Genomic DNA, 25143 nt, shown 5'->3' on the forward strand with positions numbered 1-25143 from the left:
CTTTGGTTGTCCCTCCCCTGCCAGTTGTGCTTAGTTGGCTTTATAGGGGTTGCAGCTCTCCTAGCTGTGTGCCACTCCATTTAAGTTGTAGATGCCCTATTATCGGCACTTCAGTTAGAAAAATGAAAAACGAAAAACACCGCTTCACCTGTGTATTCCCTTTGGGCCTTTTTTGTTTTGCTTTGTTTTGTTTTTTAGAGGCAGGGTTTCTCTGTGTAGCCCTGGCTGTCCTGGAACTCACTTTGTAGACCAGGCTGGCCTCAAACTCAGAAATCCGCCTGCCTCTGCCTCCCAAGTGCTGGGATTAAAGGCGTGCGCCACCACCGCCCGGCCCCTTTGGCCCTTTTATTTTGCATACTTTAGCATAAGTTATAACATCTAGATTCTGGACTCTAGATTCACTTGTCTTAAGAAAAAAAAGGAAGGAAACCCGGTGTGGTGACACATACTTCTCTGTAGTGTCTTCATCCCTTATATCATAACCAGGAAGATTATTTTCTTTCCCCTGAGCCCCAAGTCACATACTCTGACTGCTTCACTTTCCAGCAAAAAGTCTTGAGGGGCTGGAGAGATGGCTCAGCAGTTAAGGGCACTGACTGCTCTTCCAGAGATCATGAGTTCAAATCCCAGCAACCACATGGTGGCTCACAACCATCTGTAATGAGATCTGATGCCCACTTCTGGTGTGTCTGAAGATAGCTACAGTGTACTTATATAATAAATAAATAAATAAATCTTAAAAAAAAAAAGTCCTCAGAGAGGGGACTTTCTGAAGGGAAGAGGAAACATGCTTGGGTTTGTTTTCTATCAACACAGAGAGCTTACAGGCGAGCTAAGTAGTCTGCTGTACTCATCTTGCAGAAAGTACAACAGAAGGAAAGCTGACCGATATGGCTGATAAGTATACACCAGAGCATGAAAGATGTAGATAGATAAAAATAATAACATATTATCCAGGTTGTTGTGGTACACGCCTTTAACCCCAGCACTTGGGAGGCAAAGGCAGGTGGATCTCTGAGTTCAAGTTCAGATTGGCCTACAGAGGGAGTTCCAAGACAGCAAGAGAAACCCTGTCTTGAAAAACTAATGATAACAACAATAACAACAACAATAATAATAAATAAAATGTTAAGCTAGGGACTGAGAGTGTAGCTCAGTGTTGGAACATTTGCCTAGCATTTGAGAGGTCCTGGGTTCTTTCTCTAGCATACACACACACACAAATTAAGCTAATTTAATACACTACATAATCCTATCAGTATTCTCAGTGAAATATCAGTCACGAAAAAAATAGCGTATGGCCTGGAGTGATGACTCAGCAGTTAAGAGCACTGTACTTCTTTAGAGAATGTAAGTTCCATTCTCCACACCCACATAGCAATTCATAACCTTCTGTGAGTCCAGTTCCAGAAGACAATACGTGTTCTTGTGGCCTCTGTGGGCACCAGGCATATCTGTAATGCACAAACATACATGCAGGCAAACATGCACATTGAAAAATAATACTGTATGATCACACTTACTGAAGTGTCTACATAGACAGCTCAGAGACAGAAAGTAGAACGGTGCAGTGGGAATGGGGAAGTTGTTTTTTAAGGAAGGACTGAGTTTCTATTTTACAACATTACAAAGCTCTACAGACTGACTGGCCACACAATACTATGAATTCATAACTGAACTGTGCAGTTTGAAACTGTGAGGAAGGCCAGGTAATGTTATCTGTATTCTACTTCAAGAACAAATTTTGTTTCATACAGGCAAAAAAAAAAAAAATGCAAGATGAGAAAGACAGACTAAAGAGCAAGTAGGATTTCTCCCAACAATGTAAGACTGGAATACTTGAGATCGACTTATTCCTCAATGAGACAACTCAATGGGGAAAGTCCTTGAGACAGGGTTGAAGGATGGCTCCATGGTATAGAGTGTTGCTGTTCCAGACAACTGGGGTTTGGTCCCCAGCCCCCACTTGGCCACTCACAATTATCTGTAACTCCAGTTCCAGGGGATCTTCTGACCTCTACAGGACCCAGGCACTGGCATGCATGCAGGCAAAACACTCATACACATAAATATTAAAGAGAAGGGCAGAGGGAACAGAAAAGGGAGGGCTTGATAAAGGCATTTGCCTCAAACAGACCATCTGAGTTAGACGCCTGAGTCCACATGGTGGACAAAAAGTGCCTACTCCCATTAAGTTCTCTGACCTGAGCCGGGCGTGGTGGCGCATGCCTTTAATCCCAGCACTCGGGAGGCAGAAGCAGGTGGATTTTTGAGTTCAAGGCCAGCCTGGTCTACAGAGTGAGTTCCTGGACAGCCAGGGCTACACAGAGAAACCCTGTCTCAACCCCCCCCCCCAAAAAAAGTTCTCTGACCTACAGATGCGCCATGCATCTGCATGCTCACACAGACTCCTGTGCACACACAAAAAGAAAATAATTAAATACATATGGAAAGGCAGGAGGGAGGAGAAAAAAGGAAAAGGAGGGAAGGGTGTGACAGAGGAAGAAAGGAAGGAAGAAAAAGGGGAAGCAAGAAGGAAGAAAGAAACCATGTATAGTGGTAAGCCTGTAATCCCATTATTAGGCCAAGGCAGGAGACCTCTAGCTTGTCCATATAGTGATTTCCATCCTGGTAAGAGCCACAAAGGAAGATGTCAGTGTCAGAAAGACCTCACCAGCCAGCAAAGGAGACAAGGACAGAGAGAAGCATCTGCTTGTGTCCATCAGAACCACCGGGTCTGAGAGAAAGCCAGAAGCCTCAGGGTAGGTGTCACCTCACCACAATTCAGGAAATCGCCAAGGTACACTCCCTACAACCTGGACATCCACCTGCTGGAAAAGGAGGCCTCCCACCATTCACAGGAGACAACAGTGATGTGTGCATGAGGCCAACCTCAGCCTGACTGCTGCGGAGCTGAGTGTTGGAAGCCCAAATGGTACCACGCCTACAGCTCATAGAAACAGCAAACAAGATGCATGTGGAAACCATTAGCACTGAGTGGAAAAATGGAAAAATGTAAACAACAGAATGCACTTGATACAGGAGCCCATGTTTGTACACTGCAAACACATCCATACAGAAGACAATGCCACGTAAGAGCCAGGCTGGGTTGAAACTCAGTGAGGCCAGGTCTTGGGAGAAGAAGGGGAGGGGAGGAAGATGGGGATGGAGGGAATGGGGGGGGGGGAATGAATGACCACAACTAGAGAGGAGCCTCTTTAACCATAAAATGAGAAGTTGGGTTGACTCAGTTCTTTATGGGAGATCATAAAATGTGAGGGCGGTTGGACGTGGAGGAGGGCAAACACTTTGTAAGCTAGAAAGATATGGGTTCAAATTTCAGACGTAGCACTTTGACAAACTGCCACCGATATTTACTATTATTTATACATCTATTCAGTTCCAAACACTCCTGAGCACTGAAGAGAAAGCAGTACTATAAAAGCTAAGGCAAAAAGATCAGGAATTCAAGGCCAGAGTGAGCTAAATAGGGAGCTCCTCTTCCAAGAAAACCAAAAAAAAAAAAGAAAAAAAGATAGAAGGGAATGCAGACTCAGTGCTAGAAAGATTGTTTTTTAATCACTTTAGCTGCCCCATGTATTCTGAATTGGAGAAAACAATATAAGCTCTGAGCCTCAGTGTCCACATCTGAAAAATGACAAGGACACCCCTCCATTGGAAGCTGTGGTGAGTAGGATGGAGGAACAGGTCCAAGAGTTTCTATGGCACTGGAGTGCGGACTGGAATCCAGGCTACCTCATGAGGTTTGAGCTGCTGGGCAGAGAAAGCAACCACACACACACCTCACACCCCTGGGCAGAGAAAGCAACCACACACACACACACACACACACACACACACACCACGCAACCACACACACACCTCACACCCCTGGGCAGAGAAAGCAACCACACACACACACACACACACACACCACACACACCCCGTCACACACACACACACACACACACACACACACACACCACACACACCCCGTCACACACACACACACACACACCACACACACCCCGTCCCTCCGTCCCCCCTCCTCCCCTCCCCCCTCCCTTACAAGCACAAGCTTAGATCGGTCCTGGTCACAGCCGGGGCTGTCGCTCACCAAGGGAACCTCTGGGGGGCGCCGCGAGTCCCGCTACCCGCGAGACTCTGACGCGATCCCGAAGCAACTCTGCATTCTGCTGCTCAGGCCTGCAGAGGAGGAGCGGGCAAGGGCGGGGCGGTTGTAGAGGGCAGATCTTCGCTCCCAGGGAGACGGGGCGGGCCCTGTGAGGGCGGGCCCTGTTTGGTGGGCGGGGCCGTGGCGGGCTCAAATGGCGGCGGCGCTGGGCGCCTAGGCCGGCGGGGGCCATGAGCGCCGCCCGGCCCCCAGTTTAGCATCGATGATGCCTTCGAGCTGACCCTGGAGGACGCGGGGCCTGAGCCCGAGTCCAGCGGGGTCGCCCGCTTCGGGCCGCTGCACTTCGAACGCCGGGCTCGGTTCGAGGTGGCTGATGAAGACAAGCAGTCCCGGCTACGCTACCAGGTGAACGGCCCTGCTCGTCTCACCCTCTTGTCCAGGATAGGGCGGAACCCCAGGCCGGGCCCCGGAGAATTCTAACTCCGGAGCCTCTGCCTAGAGACCCCAGCGGAGCGGAAAATTGTCCCCTAGACGTGTCTGCTCATCCAGATTTATGTCCTTGCCCTCTGAGCTCTGAGTTCGGTTCCAGTGCAGCTGTGGAGAGCCGGAAACTCGGACTAGGAACCCAGGCCTTAGCAACAGTGTAGAACCCACCTGTCTTGAAGACTGACACCCCAATATCACTCCGAGGAGTTTGGGGAGTACTTCCAATCTGAACCAGACCTTGTCGATATTTACAGCATCCCTTGAGCCCCAGATCACGTGACCTATGGAGCCTCCGCATCCCCTCTGCTTTGAGAATCACCCTAAAAGTGGAGGTCCCCACACATGATGTGTTTGCCCATCTCTTCATACTAAACCACACCATAAATCATTGTCTCAGGTAGCTTCCCCCAACCCTATCGTTCTTTAGGACGTAAGACCCAGAGGCCTGTGCTATGCTATACCAAATCCAAAGTCTCTATGTTGGGTCCCTGAAAAATCCTGAGAGCCTCATTTGAGTGGTCACCTGCTCCTGGGATCCATGCTGGCAGCCCACCCCTGCTGGATTCTGTGCTGAAGCCCCCAACAGCCACCTACTTCCTACCCAGGTTTTGGTTTCTGAATCATCAAACCGGTTCCGCTGGGAGGGCAGGGAGAGGCAGGAGAGCAGCTGCCAGATGTGCCAGGCAGAAGCTGTCAGGCTGCCTTTCTCCTCCCCCCAGAGGGCAGTGGAAAGGCCCATTCCTGAAGCTTATCTGAACCTTATGTCCTGTAACAGAACCTGGAAAATGATGAGGACGGAGCCCAGGCCTCTCCGGAGCCGGATGGGGGAGTCAGCACCAGGTCAGGGCCAGGTGGGGACCCACCCTTCTTATCCCAGGCCCCGTGTCTCAGGCTCCTGTCTGCAAGGACCTGCCCAGTCCCAACCAGATGCACTTACCTGTCTTACAGGGATTCCTAGCCCTGCTTCTCTCATGGGATCTGCTGTCCAGCTGGGTCACCTTACCCCAGTGCCCCGGTCCTCCACCTTATCAATGCCAGGCTTTCTGTCTTCTAGGAATCCTCAGTTTAATCCAGTCCCCACCCTCTTTCATTCCTCTTAACACACACTCTATTCTGTAATTCCTTTTCACCCCCTACCCTTGACCTCCTTCTGGACCCTCTATCCTGCAGGGGTTAACCTCAGTCCCTAGATACACCTTGAGTTTATCTCTCAGCTTCTGTCCCTCTCTTTATCTTCCCTGCCCCCTCACCATCCTTCTGTCCTTCAGGGATTCTGGGCACATGTCTGTCCGCAGCTCGCAGTGGTCCTTCAGCACCATCAGCAGCAGCACACAGCGCTCCTACAACGCCTGCTGCAGGTGAGAGCCTCCTCACTTGGGGTTCAGCTTCCAAGTACCTTCTGCTTCTGCCTGCCAGCCAGCCCCAGCTCCCTGCCTGCTTCACCTCCTTGACCTCCGTCTTGCTCTCCTGCCACCCAGCTGGACCCAACATCCTTTGATCCAGAAAAACCGCCGGGTAGTGCTGGCCTCCTTCCTGCTTCTGCTGTTGGGGCTAGGTGAGTGTCCTAAGGACCTAAAACTTCCTCCCTCCTATGAGCAGGCTCTGAAGCACCTTAGCACCCTAGGCCTCCCTGTTGGTACTGAGCATACAGGGCTGTGAGGGGATTAGCCCCACTCTCCTGATCATCTGGCCAGAGTCACAAAGGGAGGGAAAAAAATGGAACCTGGTTCAGTACTTTTTTAAGTATTTCCTTTTTTTTTTTTTTTTTAATTTTTCTCTATTTTTTTGTTTGTTTGTTTGTTTTTGTGTTGTTGTTGTTTGAGACAGGAGTTTCTCTGTGTAGTCCTGGCTCTCCTGGAACTCACTATCTAGACCAGGCTGGTCTGGAACTCACAGAGATCTGCCTGCCTCTGCCTCCCTAGTACTAGGATTAAAGGCGTCCACCACCACCACAACCACCCAGTCTTTTTTTGAAGTTTCTAAAAATTATTTTTCTCATATTTTTGTTTTATGTGTATGTAGATGTGCCATGTGTGAGCAGTGTCCAAGGAGGTCAGAAAAGGGAATTGGATCCCTGGAGCTGGAGTTGCAGAGGGTTAAGAGCCACTGTGTGGGTGCTGGGAACCAACTCTGGGTCCTCTGCAAGAGTAATATGTGCTCCTAACCCTGAGCCATCTCTCCAGTTCCTTACCCCCTTTTTAAGTCGTTTTGAGACATAGCCCAGACAATGAGGTATGATCTTGGACACTTGACCATTCTACCCCCACTCCCCATGCTCTGGAATTAGAGTTATATGCCATTATGCCCAGCTTACCTTGGTTTTTGTTTTTTGGTTTGTTGTTGTTGTTCTGTTTTGTTTTTAAAGGTTTATTTATTTATTATATGTAAGTACACTGTAGCTGTCTTCAGACACCCCAGAAGACAGCATCAGATCTCATTACGGATGGTTGAGCCACTATGTGGTTGCTGGGATTTGAACTCAGGACCTTTGGTAGAGCAGTCAACACTCTTAATAGCTGAATCATCTCTCCAGCCCTACTTTCTTATTTATTTAATTATTAATTTATTTATTGTTTTTTTCTAGGCAGGGTTTCTCTGTGTAGCCCTGACTGTTTTAGAGCTTGCTATGTATACGGGGATGGCTCAAACTCAGAGGTCCTGCCTCTGCCTCCCAAAAGCTAGGATTAAAGATACATGCTGCCTGCACACCCCCGCCCCAGTTGTTTGGGTGGTTTTGTTTGTTTGTTTGTTTTAACTCAGCCTGAGGATGAGTTAGGCCACCAGAGGATGGAGAGGTAACAGTTTCCATTGATTCTGTGCTGACTATTGACAGGTCCGTGGTTTTCACCTTAGAGCGGTGAGCAGCATCCAGAACCTGTTCATGAAGGCAGGCCAGGTGCTGGGGATACTAGTGTCCCTGAGGCCAGGTATCAGCTGTGGTCTGTGATCAGACCAGGACCTTTCTCCACATCACATTGTTCAGTGAAGGAAACTGAGGTCCAGCGTAGGCAGATTTAACAGCCACGTATTTCCGTCTTCTTTATGGGACTGAGATGCAGTGTCCCAGAGCATCCAGAGTTGGGATCAACATGGGGCCATGAAGACTAACCATGGCTGCCTCCCTAGGTCCTCTTCCCTTCCTTCTCCAGGAAGGTCAAAACTCCCAGCCATCCAGGTCTCCTGGCCAGAAATCTAATCTCCATCTCTAGGTGTTTGAGTTTAGGACACAGAGCTGCTCCTTGCTGGCACCACTTCAGGCCAGGCAGTGGTGGCACCTATCGCTAGCTTCTCCTCGACCCAGCAAAGCAAGTGTTGCTAGCATCCTGGCTTGGGAAGTAAGGCACAAGCTCAGGCAGGAGAGCGGGCTTCCTCGGCTGCAACTGGAAGACAGATGGCCTGCGATTGAGACCCAACCCATGACCGCCAAGCTTTGGGATCACCAGAAAGCCGCAAAAGGCTCTAGGGAATGCTACTCTAAGAGAAGGATGTTTACTCTAAGAGAACAGAACTGAAGCCCTAAACCAGGGTCAGGCAATGAGTGTGAACCTCCTTTTGGGTGCTCTTTGTAGAACATGAAATATACAAAAGTCCATGGTGGCCCCTGGCTTCACCCTCCCCAGTCAGTGAGTCCAGCTATGACCTCTCCACCAAAGGCCATATCCCTGCCTGGGACAATGTGCTGTCCCAGATTTCTCTAGCCCGGGTTCTTCTTGTTCAGTCCATCAAGTGCTTGACGCTCTTAGAAAGCGTCAGGTTCCTTCCAGACTCTGAGGCTTGGCTGTGCTGTTCCCTCTATACTGAATTCTCTCTGTGTGTTTGGTCCATCTATGGCTGCTGTGTCCCATCGGGTCATGGTTGAGTTTATCAAGACATTGCATGTATGCTTAGCTCAGGGCCTGCCAGTGACATCATTCCTGTCATTCCTGCCAGGCTTAGAGGTTAACTGTCTCCTGGGCTAACTTGAGGCAGTTGTTTCAAGCTCCCACACATAGATCGTAGCTTTCAGGATCTTGTTGGTCTGTCCACTAAAAAAGGCCGTGGGGCGGGGGCCTACTGCCCTTCCATTACATTCTTTCATTTGTGTGTTTGTGGGTGGAGGAGGGAATGTATGCCACAGCTCAAATGTTCATTTTTGTCTGTGTGGGTGGAGGAGGGCATGTATGCCATAGCTCAGTGTGGTCAGAGGGTAACTTGCAGGAGTCAGTTCTCTGCTTCCACCATTTGGGTCTGAGGAATTGAACTCAAGTAGTCGGATTTTGTGGCAAACTCTTTTTACCCACTGAGCCATCTTGCTGTCCCCATATGCCTTTTGCGGGGGGGGGGGGGGGGGGGCGGTCTCTATATGTAAACCAGACTGGCCTCAAACTCATGGAAATCTGTCTGTCTCTGCCTCCTGAGTGCTGGGACTCAAGGTGCTTGCCACCATGCCAGACCCCTCTCTGCTTTTTGGGGTAGAATTTTCAGTACCAGCCATGTGGAGGGTATTCCATAAGTGTTTCTTGAGTGATGGAAAGGTCATACAAAATAGCAGTAAAACCTCCCATTTAATAGCTGTTTCCCAGGGCTGTTTCCCAGGGCCTGCCAAAGTACCCTGCCCTGGAAACAGCTTTGTGCGCATCCTGGGAGGTGTTCTGCCCAGGAAACATCAGTTTAGGTGGGAGACGCATCGGGCCAAAGCCTGGCTGAAAGACCCTGCCCTTACCCGCCCCCCCCCCCCCGTCCTTCCCCTCCACAATCATATGTGTGCAGTGCTTATCCTGGTCGGCGTGGGACTGGAGGTGGCCCCCTCTCCAGGTGAGTGTCCTTCCTGCCTGGGTCCTCAGCAAACCCTCCCAACTCCCCACACAAGGCACACAAGCCACCTCCCAGGAGAAAGGGGGGCCTTCCCAGGCAGCCATCATCCCCAGGGACCCCTAGTCCTGAGCTGTCCGTTTCTTTCTACCTTAGGTGTCTCCAGTGCCATCTTCTTTGTGCCGGGCATCCTGCTGTTAGTCCCAGGAGGTAAGAGTGACAAGAGGGTGGGGCATGGGTGGGGTGGGGTGGGGCCAGGCACCCTCACTGACAGATATCACCCCCACAGTCTACCATGTGATCTTCATCTACTGCGCTGTCAAGGGCCGCCGGGGCTTCCAATTCTTCTACCTGCCCTACTTTGAGAAGTGAGCTGCAACTGGCCAGTGGCTCACCAGTGATCCAAGGCCTCAGGTCACCTCCACGTGTCCACAGGGTATTCCTCCAACCTACACCTGGTTCTGTTCCTTTCACCTGGAAGGCAGAGGCCCCTGGGACCCTCACAACCACCAGGCCCCTTTGAATTTGCTCAGGAAGTTTAGAGCATGCCAGCCTGGGAATATTGCCTCTTACCTGATGTGTGCCTTAACTTATTCCTGGGTTCTGGACTCCTGGGTTGGTGTAATTTTGTGCTAATAAAAGGGTAATTATTTCCAACAAGGACAGTTGCACTTTCCTGGGCCAGCAAGCCTGGCCCAGCACACTAACGACCACAGTCCCCTCCTACAGAGGGACTGTGTGTAAAGGACCCACCTAGAGCTCTAGAGGACCACCAACTTCCCAAGGACAACCTGGATGGCCTCAGGTGTGCCCATGGTCACCATTATGCCCAGGGCAGAGCTGGATGAAGTAGTCCCACCCTGTCTGCCTTCATCCCTGAGGAGATTCAACACTGCCCCCTAGCCAAGGGCACCAAGAAGTGATGCAGGCACCAGGCCTAGAGGCTGGTACCCTGGTTCCTGCCTGGCTCTGTAGCACTAGGCAGTCATGACTGTCACTAAATGTGGGTCATGTGCCCCTCTACACACCCACTGCCCTATTTTCTAGACCCAGAGGTTGGGAGAAGCAGGGAGAGGAGGGGGTAGGATCACGGCTTCTCAGCCGAGCAGCACAGTAACAAGGCGATGCTTAGAGCCACCAACTGTTTGAAACAGTTCAAGTTCTTAGAAAATTGGGGCCGCTAATAATGTCTGAAACTTAAATAAACAAAAATAAACAAAACCGAGAATCTTTAAGGAAATCTGAGCTCACAGCAGTTCATGTGCAACAAGCTGTGCTGAGAGCTCCCCTCAAGTCAAGCCTGAGAATCCTCACTGCCTCAGTTCCATTTCCTAGATGAGACGCTCAAGGCCCCAGTTGTAGGTAGGGACCAACTCACCAAGGTCAACAGCACAACCCAAGCCCTTCTAAAACCCAGGGAGAGGAGAAGAGAAGGAAACCAGGCTGACGCTCTCTGCAGGCCGCCACAGAAACCTGGCTGAAGCCCTCTGCGGGCCACTACAGACCAGCTGAGTGAGTGTTCCATCTTTCAGACCACAGCATGAGTGTCCATAGAGAAGCAACAGGATGCTGGACACCCTAGAGTCCTGTGCCTTTATTGAATAAGTGGACACCTAGTCTTTGACCCACCCAGACCTTCCAACCTCAGAGCTGCAATCAAACCACCTTAAGTAACTTAGGACTCTGCAGGTAGCTGAGGCTGGGACTATACAACTATACCATAGATGTCTTGTAAGATGACTCCAAGAATTGAGGCAAGTGCTGTGGAGCCTGACAGCCTAAGTTCAATCCCTGGAACCCACATGAAGGAAAGAGAAGACTCCCACGTGTTCTTCCTGACCCCCACACACACTCCATGGGACACTTGAACACAAACACGCAAATGTGATTTTTTAAAAAGCCAGGCTGTGGTGGTGCATGCCTTTAATCCCAGCACTTGGGAGGCAGAAGCAGGCGATCTCTTGAGTTCAAGGCCAGCCTGAACTATCAAGGGAGTTCTAGGTCAGTCACAGGGCCACACGGGAAAACCCTGTCTTGAAAAGGGAGAAGTAGCCAGTGGGAAGCTGCAGGAGCTGAAGGTGGGACAGGGTAAATGAAGTGCTTGCTGTGCAGTTGTGAGGCTCTGAGTGGGGACCCCCGGAACATACAGAAAGCTAGACACAGGACTGGATGTTTGCCATCCCAACCACTGCACAGATGGGAGACGGAGACAGGAGAAGCCCCAGAAATTTACTGGCCCAGCATCAGAAGTGCTAAGATAGCAAGACCTACTGCCTGTCTCAAAGCCAAAGCAAAGTGCAGCTGAGGCTGACCTCTGCCCTTACATGTGTGCTGTGGTGTCCTCGTGCCCTAGGAGGTGGTGAGCCTCCATGTGCTTACTGGGAGTTAAACCAAAGCCCTTTGCAAGAACCACTGAGCCACCTCTCCAAAAAGTGAAAAAGACATCATCCAAGCCCATAGTTTATATTAGCAGTGCATTCACACAGTTACAGTCAGATAAATACTGAGAACAGACATGAAAAAGAGAAATTACAAAACTGTCAACTAAAAAGAAACCTACTGGATGAAAGCACATACCTCACAGCTTGGATTTGAACCCCAAGTCCTACTGTGGAAGGGGGAAGCTGAGTCCCCCAAATCACCCTCTGCCCTCCACATGTGTGCCATGGCAGGCAGCCACACTCACAAATAATAATTTGTTTTTACTTTTTTAAAGTTTTTTATTTTTTTAAGGGTAGGAGTCGCAAGAAGATCCCATTACAGATGGCTGTGAGCCTCCATGTGGGTGCTGGGATTTGAACTCAGGACCTCTGGAAGAGCAGTCAGTGCTCTTAACCACTGAGCCATCTCTCCAGCCCTGTTTTTGTTTAAGACAGAGTTTCACACGAGGAGGGAGGTGCAGACGCCTTTAATCCCAGCACTCAGGAGGCAAAGGCAAGGGAATCTCTGGATTCAAGGCCAGCCTGGGCTCCATAATGAGTTCCAGGATGGCCTTGAACACTGAGGCAGCCTGTCTCAAAAAAAAACAAAAAAACAAAAAAACAAAAAAAACAAAAACTCAAAAGCTTAAGCAAAGAGCTTCACTGTGTAGCTGACTGGCCTGGAACTTGCTATGTAGACCAGGTTGGCCTCAAACTCAGATCTACCTGCCTCTGGCTCCACGGGGCTGGCAATAAAGTGTGTGCCACCATCGCTTAAAAAGAATTTTTAAGTCAGATTTGAGTCTAATTCCATTCTTTGACCCAGTATACATCACTTAAAATTGTAACAAATGAGCTTTTTTTCTGTTGTTAAAATTACATTATTTATTTGAGAGTAGAGGTTCATACATGCAGCATCCTATGTGGCATGTCAGAGGACACCTGTGGGAATCAGTTCTCTCCCTCTGCATGTGGATCCCGGGGACTGACCGCAGGCCTTCACACTTGGCACCTTGCCTGCTGGGCCATCTTGCTGGCCTTTCTTTCCTTTTTTGGGGGGGCGGGGGGGCGGAGGTTGGTTGGTTGGTTTGTTTGTTTTTGGTGGTGCTGGCATTTGAGCCCAGGACCTTGCCAGTGCCTGGAGGCACTGTACCACTAAGTCACACTTCAACCCAGAGCTTGACACTGGTCACACTTCTCAAACACTGCTGGAAACCAAAACTCTAAATAGACACTATAAGCAGTATTTCTTTATCTTGAGACACACTGATAGGAGGCATAAAGATTTCCTTAGTGACTATGTTAGGTGGTACATGCCTTTAATGCCAGCATCTGCGGGGTGGAACAGGGGAAGGAGGGTCTCTGAATTCCAGGACAGCCTGGTCTACATAGGTTGTTCAAAACCGGCCAGAGCTACAAAGTGAGACACTGTCTCAGGAAAAAAACAAAACAAAACAAAAAAGCTGCTTTCCCAGCCTTCTCCTAGTTTCGATCAGAATTCTTCATTTGGATTATCGAATGCTATACTCTGCATCTGTAATCTTCCAGGCTAACCTTAAATGAAGTCCACAGGGGCGAGTACAGAAGGCCTGAGCCTTGGCTCCCCTTTGGGTCTCCTCTGTCTCTGCAGACTGACCAGTCACCTTCAGCACTGCCACTCTCTCAGGCTTAAGTTCTTCTCCATTGCTTTCCAGACTTTGGAATGTGAGCGGGTGACCCATGCCTTCCTTCCCCTCAGGTCTCTGTCCCCCGTGAGTGTTAGAAGGTGGGCACCCAACCCTCAGTCCGGGACTGAGTTCCCGCAAGCCAGCCCACCCCTGAGGCCTAACACACGAGCTCTCCATCCTCTCAGGGGTTTCGGAGTTGAACTTGTGCCCCTCTTGCCTAGGCCGTCTGTACAGAGATACTAGCACAAACCACCACATCCAGATTCAAGTTCACTTTTCATTTATTTATTTATTCAAGGGGGTGTGAACAGGGCATTAGCCTACCAAAGAGCAACTTTGTGAAGTTGGTTCTCTCATTCCACCACACAAACTTCAGGGATCAAATTCAGGCTTAGTGGCATAAACTTTTACCTACAAAGTCATTACCAGGCCCAAGTTCATTTTTCAAAAACAACCCTTTATACAAACAAGTAGTGGGAAGTGATCTAGCTACTCTCTCAATTCATCATGTCCTAGGAATTCCCCCAATGCACTATGCCTCATTCATTTGAATGCAGCCAGTTGTGGGGAACTCCCTACCTCTCCAGGATCTAAAGAGATTCAAATCATGTTCTCCAGTGAAAACTGTAACCAGCTTCAATTTTTTTTTTCTCTCCACAGCTTGGGGATGGGAGAAGACAGCACAGGCAGACTCTGGAGTTGGGTGTGGTGAGGGGGTGAACCAGCCTGGGGGAAGGGGGATTTCTCCATGCTGGGGAAGGGTGTGGTAGTCTGGTGTCTGCTGGTGTCTTGGCCTCCAGGGCCAGTAGGTTGTCCCTGAAGGTGCCTCAGCCTGTAGATAGCATCATTACAAACTCTGCAGGAGAGAGGGAAGGGAAAGGCCAATCCAGGTCAGGGATTGAAGGAGGTTCACGGTGCTAGAGGCATGGGAGAGGTGTCTGTAGGGTGACTCACCGTCAAAGTCTATGGTGCCATCCCCATTGAGGTCCATTTCTCGCAACATCTCATCCAGTTCAGTGCCCTCTAGTGGTTCCCCCAGCAGAGCTGGTGCTGCCTGCCGCAGCTCCGCCACCGTGATCCGTCCATCCCTGTCCTTGTCAAACTGTCCAAGTAGAGAGTCCAAGCATGGCTTTTACGCCACCTTATCTGCATATCTGCATACATATGGCTCTACTTGTTTTGCTTGCTTGCTTGCTTGCTTTCTCTCTTTCTCTCTCTCTTTCTCTCTCTCTTTCTTTCTCTCTTTCTCTCTCTCTTTCTTTCTTTCTTTCTTTCTTTCTTTCTTTCTTTCTTTCTTTCTTTCTTTCTTTCTTTCTTTCTTTCTTTCTTTCTTTCTTATTTAAAACAGAGTCTCACTATGTCATCCTGCCCAGGCTGGTTTCAAACTCACAAAGATTTTCTTGCCTCTGCCTCCCAAGTATTGGGATTAAAAGTGTGGACGACTATGCTCAGCCATCTTCAGAGTTAGTTGATGAGTTTGTATTGTTGAGACAGTGCCTCCTGCAGGCCAGGCTGTCCTCAAACTCAGCATAGCCTTCAACTCCTTACCCTCCTGCCTTCCCCACGCCCCAAACCCTGGATTACGTGTGTACACTACCATACCTGGCTTTCTTTGGTGCTGGGGATTGAACCCAGGGCTTTGTGCACACTAGCTATACATACACCTTATCAACCGAACTACATCCTATCGTGGTTCTATTCTCAACACTACCTGTTGCTATGCTGTTCCCCATAACCATCTGACCCTCCCCAACATTGAGAACCAACATTGTCTCCTTGGTGAGAAGTTTCCCTGACATGAAGACCTGAACTGGGAGTCAGCCAGGCCATCCCTACCTGACCCTGGACCCTAGTCTTGCCTCTCTGGGCCTCCTGAAGGCTGAGACTTTCTAGTAAGGATGTAAGTCTATGCTTGCCACCCATTTGTCATACCCTTGTACTTCTTACCTCTCGGAAGGCGATGCGTAGCTCCCGAACGCCCAGCATGTGAGCTGTCTCCTCCCTCAGCTTTGGGCTTATCAGCTCCACAAACTCTTCAAAATCCACAAAGCCTCCCACTGTGGACCCAGGCAGAGCATCACAATCGGTTTGATGGCAATGCCACACTCTTTGTCTTCCCACCTGGGCTCTGGATCTACAAAGGCACACCCAGTTCCTTGCTGTAGAGGGGTTTCTTGCATAGGGGTGAGGGTGGGTGATCAGGGACACTCCTGATCACCGTGAAGGCCAGGGGGCCAAAAAAGACCTGGCTTCAGAGCAGGCAGCCCAAGTTCAAATCCTGTTGCTCTGTGAGACCTTGGATGGCTTACCAACCCTCCTGCTCTCATCCTGGGATGGACCTGGAAGAAGCTACTCCATGGGACAGGGCTATGGCTGCCGGAAGTCAGGGCTGTAGAGCTGAGTGGGAAGCACTAAATAGCTTCCCAAAGGATTGCTACGGTCATCACCCCCAAAAACACCAATAGGCAGGTAACAGCTTTGGGTGGGGAAGAGATGACTGACCCTGAATGCTCATTGTGCTTTCTGTTGTTGTTTGAGGCAGGGTTTCTCTATTCTGTCCTGACTGGCCTAGAACTCATAGAGCATCTCCTTCCTGCCGCTGTCTCCCCAGCGCTAGGATTAAAACAATGTGCTGCCACTCTGTTGGTGGGGGGGGTGGGGTTGGTTTTTGTTTGTTTTGCGTTTGGGTTTTTTATTTGTCTGGTTGTTTTGTTTTTGTCAACTTGACATAAGCTAGGATCATCTAGGAAGAGGGAACTTTAGTTGAGAAAATGCCTCCATCAAATTGGCCCATAGAAAAGTCTGTGGGACTTGTTCTTGATTAACGATTGATGTACGAGAGCCCATTCCATTGTGAGTTGTACAAGGCGGGAAGGTGGTCCTGAGAGGTATAAGGAACTTAGCTGAACAGGAGCCTGAAGAGCAAGCCAGTAAGCTGCATTTTTCTAGTTTCTGTTTCAGTTCCTGCCCAGGTTCCTACCCTGAGTTTCCTCAGTGATGGGTTGTAAAGTAATACAGAATAAACCCTTTTCTCTCCCAGTTCCTTTTGGTCATGGCGTTTATCACAGCAATAGAAAGCAAATCAGGATACGCACATCAGGGCAAATCCCATCCCCTGCTTAGAAACTGTAAAACTAAAGAAAGCCATTGCAGCAGAGCGCTCCATGGATAAACATGCTTGCCACCATGCCTAACGACCTGAGTTGAGTAGATCCCTGGAACTCCCATGATAGAAGCACTCACTCAAATGCATGCTGTGGCTCACACATCCCACCCCCACCCCCACTAATAATAACTACAAATAAAGGTAACTCAACGACGGCCCACCCACCCTCTAGGTAACCAGGCTGGCTCCCAACCCAATCACCCGGCAGGGCTCCATCACTGACTGCGCATCTTCACGTGCTGCGACACTTCTAGAAGCTCCATCTCCGTGGGCATGTAGCCCAGCGTCCGCATGCAGTCACCTAGCTCGCGGTAGCCGATGTAGCCGTCCTGGTCAGTGTCAAACTCCTCAAAGGCAGCCTGGAGCTCTGTCGGGGTTAGCAGCGGTCAGGCCAGGAGGCTGGACCCAGGTTACCTTCCACCTCCCAGCAACAGTGAGGGACACTCACCCTCCAACTCCTCAGGGCCCAGTTCACGATCCTGTATAGGAATAAGCCAACATGTCCCCATTTGCCACCGCTCCTCCAGCCTCTGCAAGTGCACTGGGCAGGGCTAGCTCCACCAAAGCAGCAGAAGAGAGTTGAAATCCTACAGACCCCAAAGCAGAGGACAACCTTCTCCCCATGCTTCTGAAGTTTCAAGTGAGTTTTCCTAGCTATCTGATGTGAGGTCTGCCTCTGTTTACTAAGCCAGCTGGCCTGAAGCCAGCCTTGTCCCTCACTGGCTCTCCTGGTCTAGGATACAAAAGGCCACAACTCTACCCTCACTTATATTTCCCAATCTGAGGCACAAGAAGGAGGCCTTGGCATGTAGGCGCAGGAAGGAATACAGATGAGAATTACCCTCAACCCCCCCACCCGGAGACCCCCCCCCCTGACCTTTCCAAACATGCGGTTGAGCAAGGGCCCATAAGTCCTTTGGGCAGCATCCTGCTGGGGGTCAGAACGGTGTCGATGGGAGTGTCGGTGAGACGCTGGCCTGGCGGGGGCTGAGGATGGTTCCTCCTGCCCCACTTTGGTCCTTGGGGGGTGCTTGCTGCTTCCTGAGGCCTCAGAGCCCTGGCTAGAGGACTGGTCCCCAGAACTGGCTTTCTGGGACCCTGGGTGCCAACTCTCCTTCTTGCTCCTTCTCCTGGTCAAGGCAGGGCCCTCAGCAGCACTCCTGGGAGATACAACTCCTTTAGGGATCTTCTGGGAGCCAGGAACCAGCTGTACATTGTGCTCTGTTGCCATGGAGAAGATAACAGGACTCAGTGATGTAGCTCCCTGGAGTGCCCTTGCTTCTCAGGGCCCAGAAAGCTGCTTATGGCCCCCTAGGCTTGAGTTCATCACCTGGGATCCACAGTGAGGCGGATTAGGGTAAATGAGTCAGGCAGTCAACCTAATCCCTGCCCTCTGCCCCAGGGTGGCCTGGCAGTACCAGATGGGTCTAGGAAACTTCTCAGGAGTAAAGGTGCCAGGGCACAGCAGCTTCAGAGGGCTCATGCTTAAGCTCAGCCATTTCTTGCCGAGGAGAAGCAGCCAGTTCATCATTCCAAGTCTCAGTTTCCCCATCTGTGAAATGGAGACACATTGCTGCATTTATCTCAGAGTGTACCATAGCTGCACTTTGTGTGGCCAAGAAGACTAGTGAAGGCCCCTTAGGCAGGAGGAGGCATACTGGAAAAGGCTGAGAATTGTCACTTTGAGTCCCTAATAGAGTAACATCCTGATTGGGATACAGGACATATGAAACGTTAAAAAAAGAGACCAGACCAGAGACCTTGGATGCTGATGGAGAACTGGAGATGGCACAGCCTGCCCTGGACTGGAGGAGCTCCTAGCAAAGGGTCTCCATTGTCTGACCTTGTTGGAATGGGGGGCCCTGGCTGGCAGCTTAAGCCCTATGGGGCCACGGTTAGGGTTTCCAGGAGAGCAGAGCCATGAATGATTGATGCTACCTCAGCTTGGGTTTCCTGCCTGTCTGCCTCCATATCGACACTGAGTGCCATGCGGCAAGCTCCACCGTGGGACTGGCTGGTGGCTGGACCTTGGGCAAGCGGGCAGCACCCTGTTCCTTCTACCTGGCCTGCACCTCCCAGGTAAGCCAGGCCCTGAGAAAGGGGCATCCAGACTCTGAGGCCATAGGGGCTGGAATTCATAGAGGAGACTCTGCCAAGAAAGGGGCTGAGGTGGGGAGCCATGGGCATGGTGGCTGCCACCACGGGTTCCAGACATGATCTAGCTGTGTTCCAGGAGCCAGTCCCTCTCCACCATCAGAGGGATGCCTTCTTCCCTCTGCCAGTTGTGTGAGGTAGAGTAAGGACAGCAGAAGGCACTGAGTGGCCCCTGGCCACCTCACTGTCATCATGCCACAAAGCCACTGCCTCCCCTATACAGAACCTCCTGGGACAGGCAGGGCCACCTTTGCTGAACTCTGAGGTGCTGGGAAGAAACAGGCAGCAGTGCAAGACACTGAAGTGCCACCAGCTGCTCCCAGGACCCTCCTAGCCACAGCCTGCCAGGGCCTGGAGGCTCAGCCCTCACCTGGTGTCTGCTAATGACACTTTTCTTCCTGGGATTTTAAACATTTGGAACGACAAAACATCAGGATCTTGTGAAGGGATGATCCTGTACTTTTCTTTCTTTCTCTTTTGGGATAATGGCTTGTGTATCCCAGGCTGACTTCAAACTCCCAAGAAGAAAAGTCTAGCCTTGAACTCTTGACCCCCTTACCCAGTTCTCCAATGCAGACATTGCAGGTGTGCACCAGCTGATGTTTTGTTTGAGAGAAGCTTTTAAAACTCTGTAGTGTAGGCTGACCTTGAACTCATGGCAGGTCCCCTGCTTCCACCTCCCCAGTACTGATATTACCAGCATCACTGCCTTTAAGAGGTTTTAAACTGTCTTGTGGAGCACTGGAGGTTGCTCCCACGGCTTGAACTCAGAGCACCACCTCTCCACTCACTCAGATGCTCCACTGTCGCTCTTTATCCTAGAGCAGGACGTACAGCTGAAGCTGGGCATGGCAGTGCACGCCTCATAATCCCACACTGTGGAAGCAGAGGCAGGAGGATCATTTAAATGTTAAGGTCTACCTGGTCTACATAGTGACAGCCTGTCCGAAAGAAACAAGAAGCAGGGGTCAGGAGATGTGGCGAAGTTGGTAGAATGCTTGCCAGGCATGCAAGAGGCCTTGGGTTCAATCCTCAGTACTGCATAAACTGAACATAGTGGTATGTGGCTGTAATCCAAGCACTTCGCAGGTAGATTCAGGAAGGTCAGGAGTTCGAGGTCATCCTCAGCTCTATAATGAGATGGAGGCCAGTTTGGGCTACATGAAATCTTGTTTCAAAAATTTTAAATCAGGGCTGGAGAGATAAGATGGTTCAACTGTTAAAACCATGCGTGCATCGTACAGAGGAGCCAGCAGTACTTACATGGTAGCTTTCACTGCCATTTAGCTCCAGTTCTAGGGGATCCAATGCCCCTTTCTGGACACCAGAGCACACTTGTGGCTGGCCTGGAAATTTCTGTGTAGACTAGGTTAGCCTCATACTCAGAGAGTCACCTGTTTCTGAGCCTCCTAAGTGTTGGGATTAAAGGCATTTGACACCATGCCTGGCCCCAGATAAATAAATCTAAAAAAAAAAAAAAAAAAAAAAGGTCAAAGCTGGTAGTGCAGGTTAGTAATCCCAGCATTTAAAGGGTTAACACAAAAGGATTGCCTCAAGGTTGAGACCGTTCTGGTCGATACAGCAAGTGTCAGGGCCAGCGAGGGTCCCACAGCAAGACCCTGTCTGAAGACAACATTTAATGGTCTCTCTGGTAAATGCACTTGGGTACATGGATTCCACGTGGCAAAATGGTCTTAAGTTTAGCCTGAGTTGTTGACCATATCTTGTAACCTTAACCAAATCACAGAGTTAGTGGACAATTATCTCCTCACTGGTAAGATTGACTATAGGGGGACCACTTGAGATTATCTATGTAAGTGCCCTGCACAAGCTAATTACTCAAAAGGTAATAATACTGGCCCAGAGAGGGACAGTGACTGTCCTGAAAGAGCACAGCACCATCTCCCTCATACCAAGCCATGACGAATTTGTTGATTCAGCAGACTGGCAGTCCATGTCCTGCACTACGCTGAGGACCCAGAATGGACACTGCTGTGGAAGCCAACCTGGGCGCTGCTGGCCACGGTCCCCGTACAGAGCTCAGTGATGAGGACTACTACCCTCAGGGCAGCTGGGACACAGTCTTTCTGGTGGCCTTGCTGCTCCTGGGACTGCCAGCCAATGGGCTGATGGCATGGCTCGCTGGTTCACAGGCCCGGCACGGAGCTGGCACAAGATTGGCCTTGCTCCTGCTCAGCTTGGCCCTCTCTGACTTCTTATTCCTGGCAGCAGCAACTTTCCAAATCCTGGAAATCCAGCATGGAGGGCATTGGCCACTGGGCACTGCTGCCTGCCGCTTCTACTACTTCCTGTGGGGTGTGTCCTATTCCTCTGGCCTCTTCCTATTGACAGCGCTCAGCCTGGACCGCTGCTTGCTGGCACTGTGCCCTCGATGGTACCCTGGGCACCGTCCAGCCCGCCTGCCCCTCTGGGTGTGCGCTGGGGTCTGGGTGCTGGCCACACTCTTCAGTGTGCCCTGGTTGGTCTTCCCTGAGGCTGCTGTCTGGTGGTATGACCTGGTCATCTGCCTGGACTTCTGGGACACCGAGGAGCTGCCTCTGCGGATGCTTGAGATCTTGGGGGGCTTCCTGCCCTTCCTCTTGCTGCTGGTCTGCCATGTGCTCACCCAAGCCACTGCTTGTAGGACCTGTTGTGGACATCAGCCTAGGCGCATGGCCTGCCACGGCTTTGCCCGTGTGGCCAAGACCATTTTGTCAGCCTATGTGGTCCTGAGGCTACCTTACCAGCTGGCACAGCTGCTCTATCTGGCTTTCTTATGGGATGTCTACCCCGGGTACCTGCTCTGGGAAGCCCTGGTCTATTCTGACTACCTGATCCTGCTTAACAGCTGCCTGAGCCCCTTCCTGTGCCTGGCAGCCAGCGCTGACCTCCGGGCCCTGCTGCGAACTGTGCTCTCCTCCTTTGCGGCTGCTGTCTGCGAGGAACGACCTGGAAGCTTCATACCTGCCGAGCCACAGACTCTGCCGGGACCAACATCTGAAGGCCAGTCAAGGTTGGATTCTGTGGTCCAGCCTCAGGTGAATCCTTCTGTCCAGCTACAGTCAGATTCTGTGGTCCAGCCTGAGGTGAGCCCCTCAGCCCAGCCACAGTCAGATTCTGTGGCCCAGCCTACGGTGGGCTCCCTGATCCAGCCACCGTTGGATACTGTAGTTCAACTTGAGGTGAACCCTCTGACCCAGCCACAGTTGGATCCCATGGCTCAACCTCAAGTGAACCCCTCAGCCCAACCACAATCAAAGTCTGTGGTCCAGCCTCAAGTGGACCCCCTGACCCAGCCACAGTTGGATCCTGTAGCCCAGCCACAGTCAAACACAGAGACCCCAATCCCTGCCTTCGGGGACGAGTCAGCCTCTAACCCTGGTGAGGAAAACTCCTCTGGCCCATGCCCAGATCCCACTCCTGGGACCCCTGAGAACCTAGACAGACCAGCTGTTCCCCAGGAAAAAAGCCCTAGCAATGTCCCCCCAGAAGAAGCCCCCAGTGCAGGACCTACTTGAGTAGCAGGAAGCACAGGCCTGCCAGGGCAGTGGAAGAGTCAGAGAGCCGATGAAGCATCTGGGCAGAGGTGGGAACAGGAAGGAACCCAGCAGTGAGAGAGAGCCCCTGAGTCCCTCGAGCCTGCCGGGAAGACTGAGGGGAAGAGAAACCAGTCAACCAAAAGTCCCAGGCAGGGCGCTGTGAATGTCTTCATCCTGGTCGCACCAGGCTTTTCCATGACTAGCCCAAGCACATAGAGCCACCCAGCATCCTTGAGTCCCTGAGGATGGTCTTGCTGGTTCTGTTCTTCGGTCCCCCAAGACCCATGCTTCCTTCCCCCTTATTGCCTCCATCCTCCTGGTAGAAGATAGCATGAGGCACTTCCTCTAGGCTGGATCTGATCTCCTCCCAATCTTTTCCTAACTTTCCCCATTCCTGTCTGGTTTTCTGGCTTGGGCACCCAACAAACATGTTCCCACAGAGAAGAGAGGCTTCCAAGAGTCCACAGACTCCAGCAGGAGCCAATGGGCCCAGCACAACCAAGCTGTCTCCGATGCTCATCTATGCCCAGCACACAAAGCCTAGGACAGGAGTTCCCTGGTAAGGTGCAACTAAGAATCAGTAGCAGCCAGGCCTAGATTCAAATCCAGCCCTGTCACGCCCTGCCTTGGTAGGCCGCATGCTCCTGCTCTGAGGGCCCTTTGAGGATTACATAAGAAAGTGAGTGCGGCGCGTGCTAGAGCTTGGCACCTAGTGAGGCTCTGGAGCAGAGGCCACTGACAGAAAAATGGCCCCCAGGGGCTGGGACTGCACAACAGGAAGACAGTGCCACCATCTGACTCGAGGACCTGAGATCCTCTAATTGCTTAGAGGTGTCCTGTGGGTGCCTTGAGGGTAAGAGGCTCAAGAAATCTTCAAAGTCAGACTCCATTCAAGAGCTGAACTAATGTTGCCTGCCACTAGCGACATTAACCCTCAGGGAGGGTTGGACAGGATCTGGGGAAGCTGCAGGTGCAGAGTGCACTAGAATTTGAACCCCAGGATACAGACAAGAAGCTGCCTAAAGGCAGAGAGCCCTGGGTACCGTGGTCCCAGGAGGCCAAAGCCCCGGAGGTCACAGAGCTGAGCTCATTCTTCCTCTCCAGCTGCAGATGTTGTAAGGGAAAAACAACAAAACAAACAGGAAGTTCTGAGGATGGTTTCCCACGTGTTTCTCTCCATGTTTCTCTCCAGTCACTGCCTCGTCACCCAAACCAGTTTTCTCCTCTCAGCCTCTTGTGCTCCCAGATCAGGCCTCCCTCCCTCAGCCCAGATGTCCCCAACGGGGGTGGGGGGTGGTTTATGCTTCGCTTCTAGGATGCCTGCATCTTAGAAAGGCAAGGTGGCAGGCTGCACAGGCAACTGCATTATCATTTCTTAATGTCATTTTTTTCTGATCCGTATGATGGGGGAAATGTGCTGGGTGTGGCTCACTCCTGTAATCGTAGCACTCAAGACGCCAAGGCAAGAGTCTCATAAGTTCAAAGCCAGCCTGGACTACATAGTGAGACCCTGGATCAAAACGGCGAAGGCTCGTGGGACAGGAGCAATGGCTTAGCAACTAAGAGAAGAAAATATTCTTGTAAAGGACCAACGTTGGTTCTCAGCACCCACATATGGCAACTTACACTCATGAAACTCTAGCTCCAGGGGATCCAACATCCCTCCATGGGCACCTACATATACAGACAGATACACATATAAATTAAATTAAATAAATCTAAAGAAAAGAAAGGGCTGGTGATACAGTTCCACAGTAGGGTGCTTGTCTAAAATCCTCAAGGCCCTGGGCTCAGTCACCAGCACTACAAAATAATGGAGCGTATGTTCTCTTGCCTGTGGCTACACGAGAATGCCACAGAATGGCCCAGGCAGTTTCAAATCACACTGGTAGCATGAAGGAACTATTGGCCCTGTCTTAGTCACTCACGAGTCTATTGCTGTGAAGAGACACCGTGACCAAGGCAACTCTCATAAAGGAAAGCATGGGATTGGGAACTTGCTTAATTCATGAGCATCGTAGCAGGGGTGGCAGGCACAGTGCTAGAGATCCACCCCAACCCCCGCACTACCCAATCACAGGCAGAGTGAATGAACACAGTTCCTCCCACAAGGCCACACCTCCTAATCCTTCTAATCTTTATCAAAGAGTTCCACTCCCTGGTGACCAGGCATTCAAATATCCGAGCCTATGGAGGCCATTCTTATTCAAACACCAGAGGCACTAAAGCCAGTGGGAGAGAGATTTCTGAAGCATTTGTTGAATTAATTGCTCTAACAAGTATTTAGTGAACATTTACCAGATAGCTTTCTGGACAGCCTTTCGTTTTAGAGACCATGGATAGGGTCCAGGGCATCTCTAAGGGTTTGGGCCCTGTCTCCACCACTCATTGACTGTGTGGCCTTCAACAAAGTTCTTGGGGACTTAATCTGCCCATTTGTAAGGAGGTTCCTTGGTAGAAAACAAGCCTTCAGTCACTGACGGCCATTATCTGATACACGCGTGAGCACCCTGAGACCCAGTGAGGCCTAGAGCCAGAGCCCTCCTCCCGGCGAGTAGCCTGGGAGCCAATTATATGTCCCCTTACACAGTCATGGTGTCTCCTCCACAGGAAATGACCTCCTCCCCATGTTGTTCGCTGGACTTCACAGGCTCTAAGGGCAGAGCCTAATGTCTGTCTCCTTTGGGGCACTCTGCTCCCTTCTCCTAATAGGGGCCTCGAAGCCTTTTCAACACCGCAGACAGGTCAGAGAATAAAACTTCCCCACCTCCAACTTTAGCCCACC

At 50.8% G+C, this 25143-nt stretch overlaps 4 protein-coding genes across 11 annotated transcripts in view; 2 read left to right on the forward strand and 2 right to left on the reverse strand.

The window, feature by feature from the left end:
- The window catches only part of Aip (aryl-hydrocarbon receptor-interacting protein), a 12804-nt gene extending 7905 nt beyond the window's left edge, over positions 1–4899 (reverse strand). Inside the window, exon 1 of one of the 3 annotated variants that reach the window (NM_016666.3) lies at positions 4070–4198. The gene's annotated coding sequence lies outside the window, so the exon portion shown is untranslated. Of the gene's footprint in view, positions 1–4069; positions 4287–4789 lie in introns of those variants that run through there. The other 2 variants (XM_030250709.1, XM_006531642.4) reach the window with 2 other exon arrangements.
- Positions 4300–10647, forward strand: Tmem134 (transmembrane protein 134). 2 transcript variants are annotated; one of them, NM_001078649.1, is given in 8 exon segments: positions 4300–4380; positions 4382–4540; positions 5397–5461; positions 5890–5979; positions 6100–6176; positions 9371–9415; positions 9569–9622; positions 9702–10647. In NM_001078649.1, coding segments are annotated over 8 exon segments (588 nt in total). In that variant the 5' UTR covers positions 4300–4365; the 3' UTR covers positions 9785–10647.
- A 3115-nt stretch (positions 10648–13762) lies between these two features.
- Positions 13763–22420, reverse strand: Cabp4 (calcium binding protein 4). Of its 5 annotated transcripts, XM_030251095.1 has the most exons (8): positions 22334–22420; positions 20083–20283; positions 19741–19949; positions 17543–18217; positions 17114–17144; positions 16889–17032; positions 15447–15556; positions 13763–14601 (listed from the first exon to the last, which is right to left on the reverse strand). In XM_030251095.1, exons 4-8 carry the CDS (start codon positions 17894–17896, stop codon positions 14347–14349), a joined length of 894 nt encoding a protein of 297 aa, XP_030106955.1. In that variant the 5' UTR covers positions 17897–18217; positions 19741–19949; positions 20083–20283; positions 22334–22420; the 3' UTR covers positions 13763–14346. The 5 variants fall into 5 exon arrangements, with proteins under 5 accessions (XP_030106955.1, XP_030106956.1, XP_030106958.1 ...); XM_030251096.1 differs by lacking the exons at positions 19741–19949; positions 20083–20283 and having other exon boundaries at positions 22334–22403; XM_030251098.1 differs by lacking the exons at positions 19741–19949; positions 20083–20283; positions 22334–22420 and having other exon boundaries at positions 17543–17886; positions 18084–18131.
- Positions 18139–24081, forward strand: Gpr152 (G protein-coupled receptor 152). Its single transcript, NM_206973.2, has 2 exons — positions 18139–18744; positions 20763–24081. The coding sequence occupies exon 2, from the start codon at positions 20802–20804 to the stop codon at positions 22335–22337; it is 1536 nt and encodes a 511-aa protein (NP_996856.1). The 5' UTR covers positions 18139–18744; positions 20763–20801; the 3' UTR covers positions 22338–24081.
- The last annotated feature ends 1062 nt before the right edge of the window (positions 24082–25143 follow it).

This window comes from Mus musculus, chromosome 19 (assembly GCF_000001635.26).
Source record: "Mus musculus strain C57BL/6J chromosome 19, GRCm38.p6 C57BL/6J".
Lineage (NCBI taxonomy): Eukaryota > Metazoa > Chordata > Mammalia > Rodentia > Muridae > Mus > Mus musculus.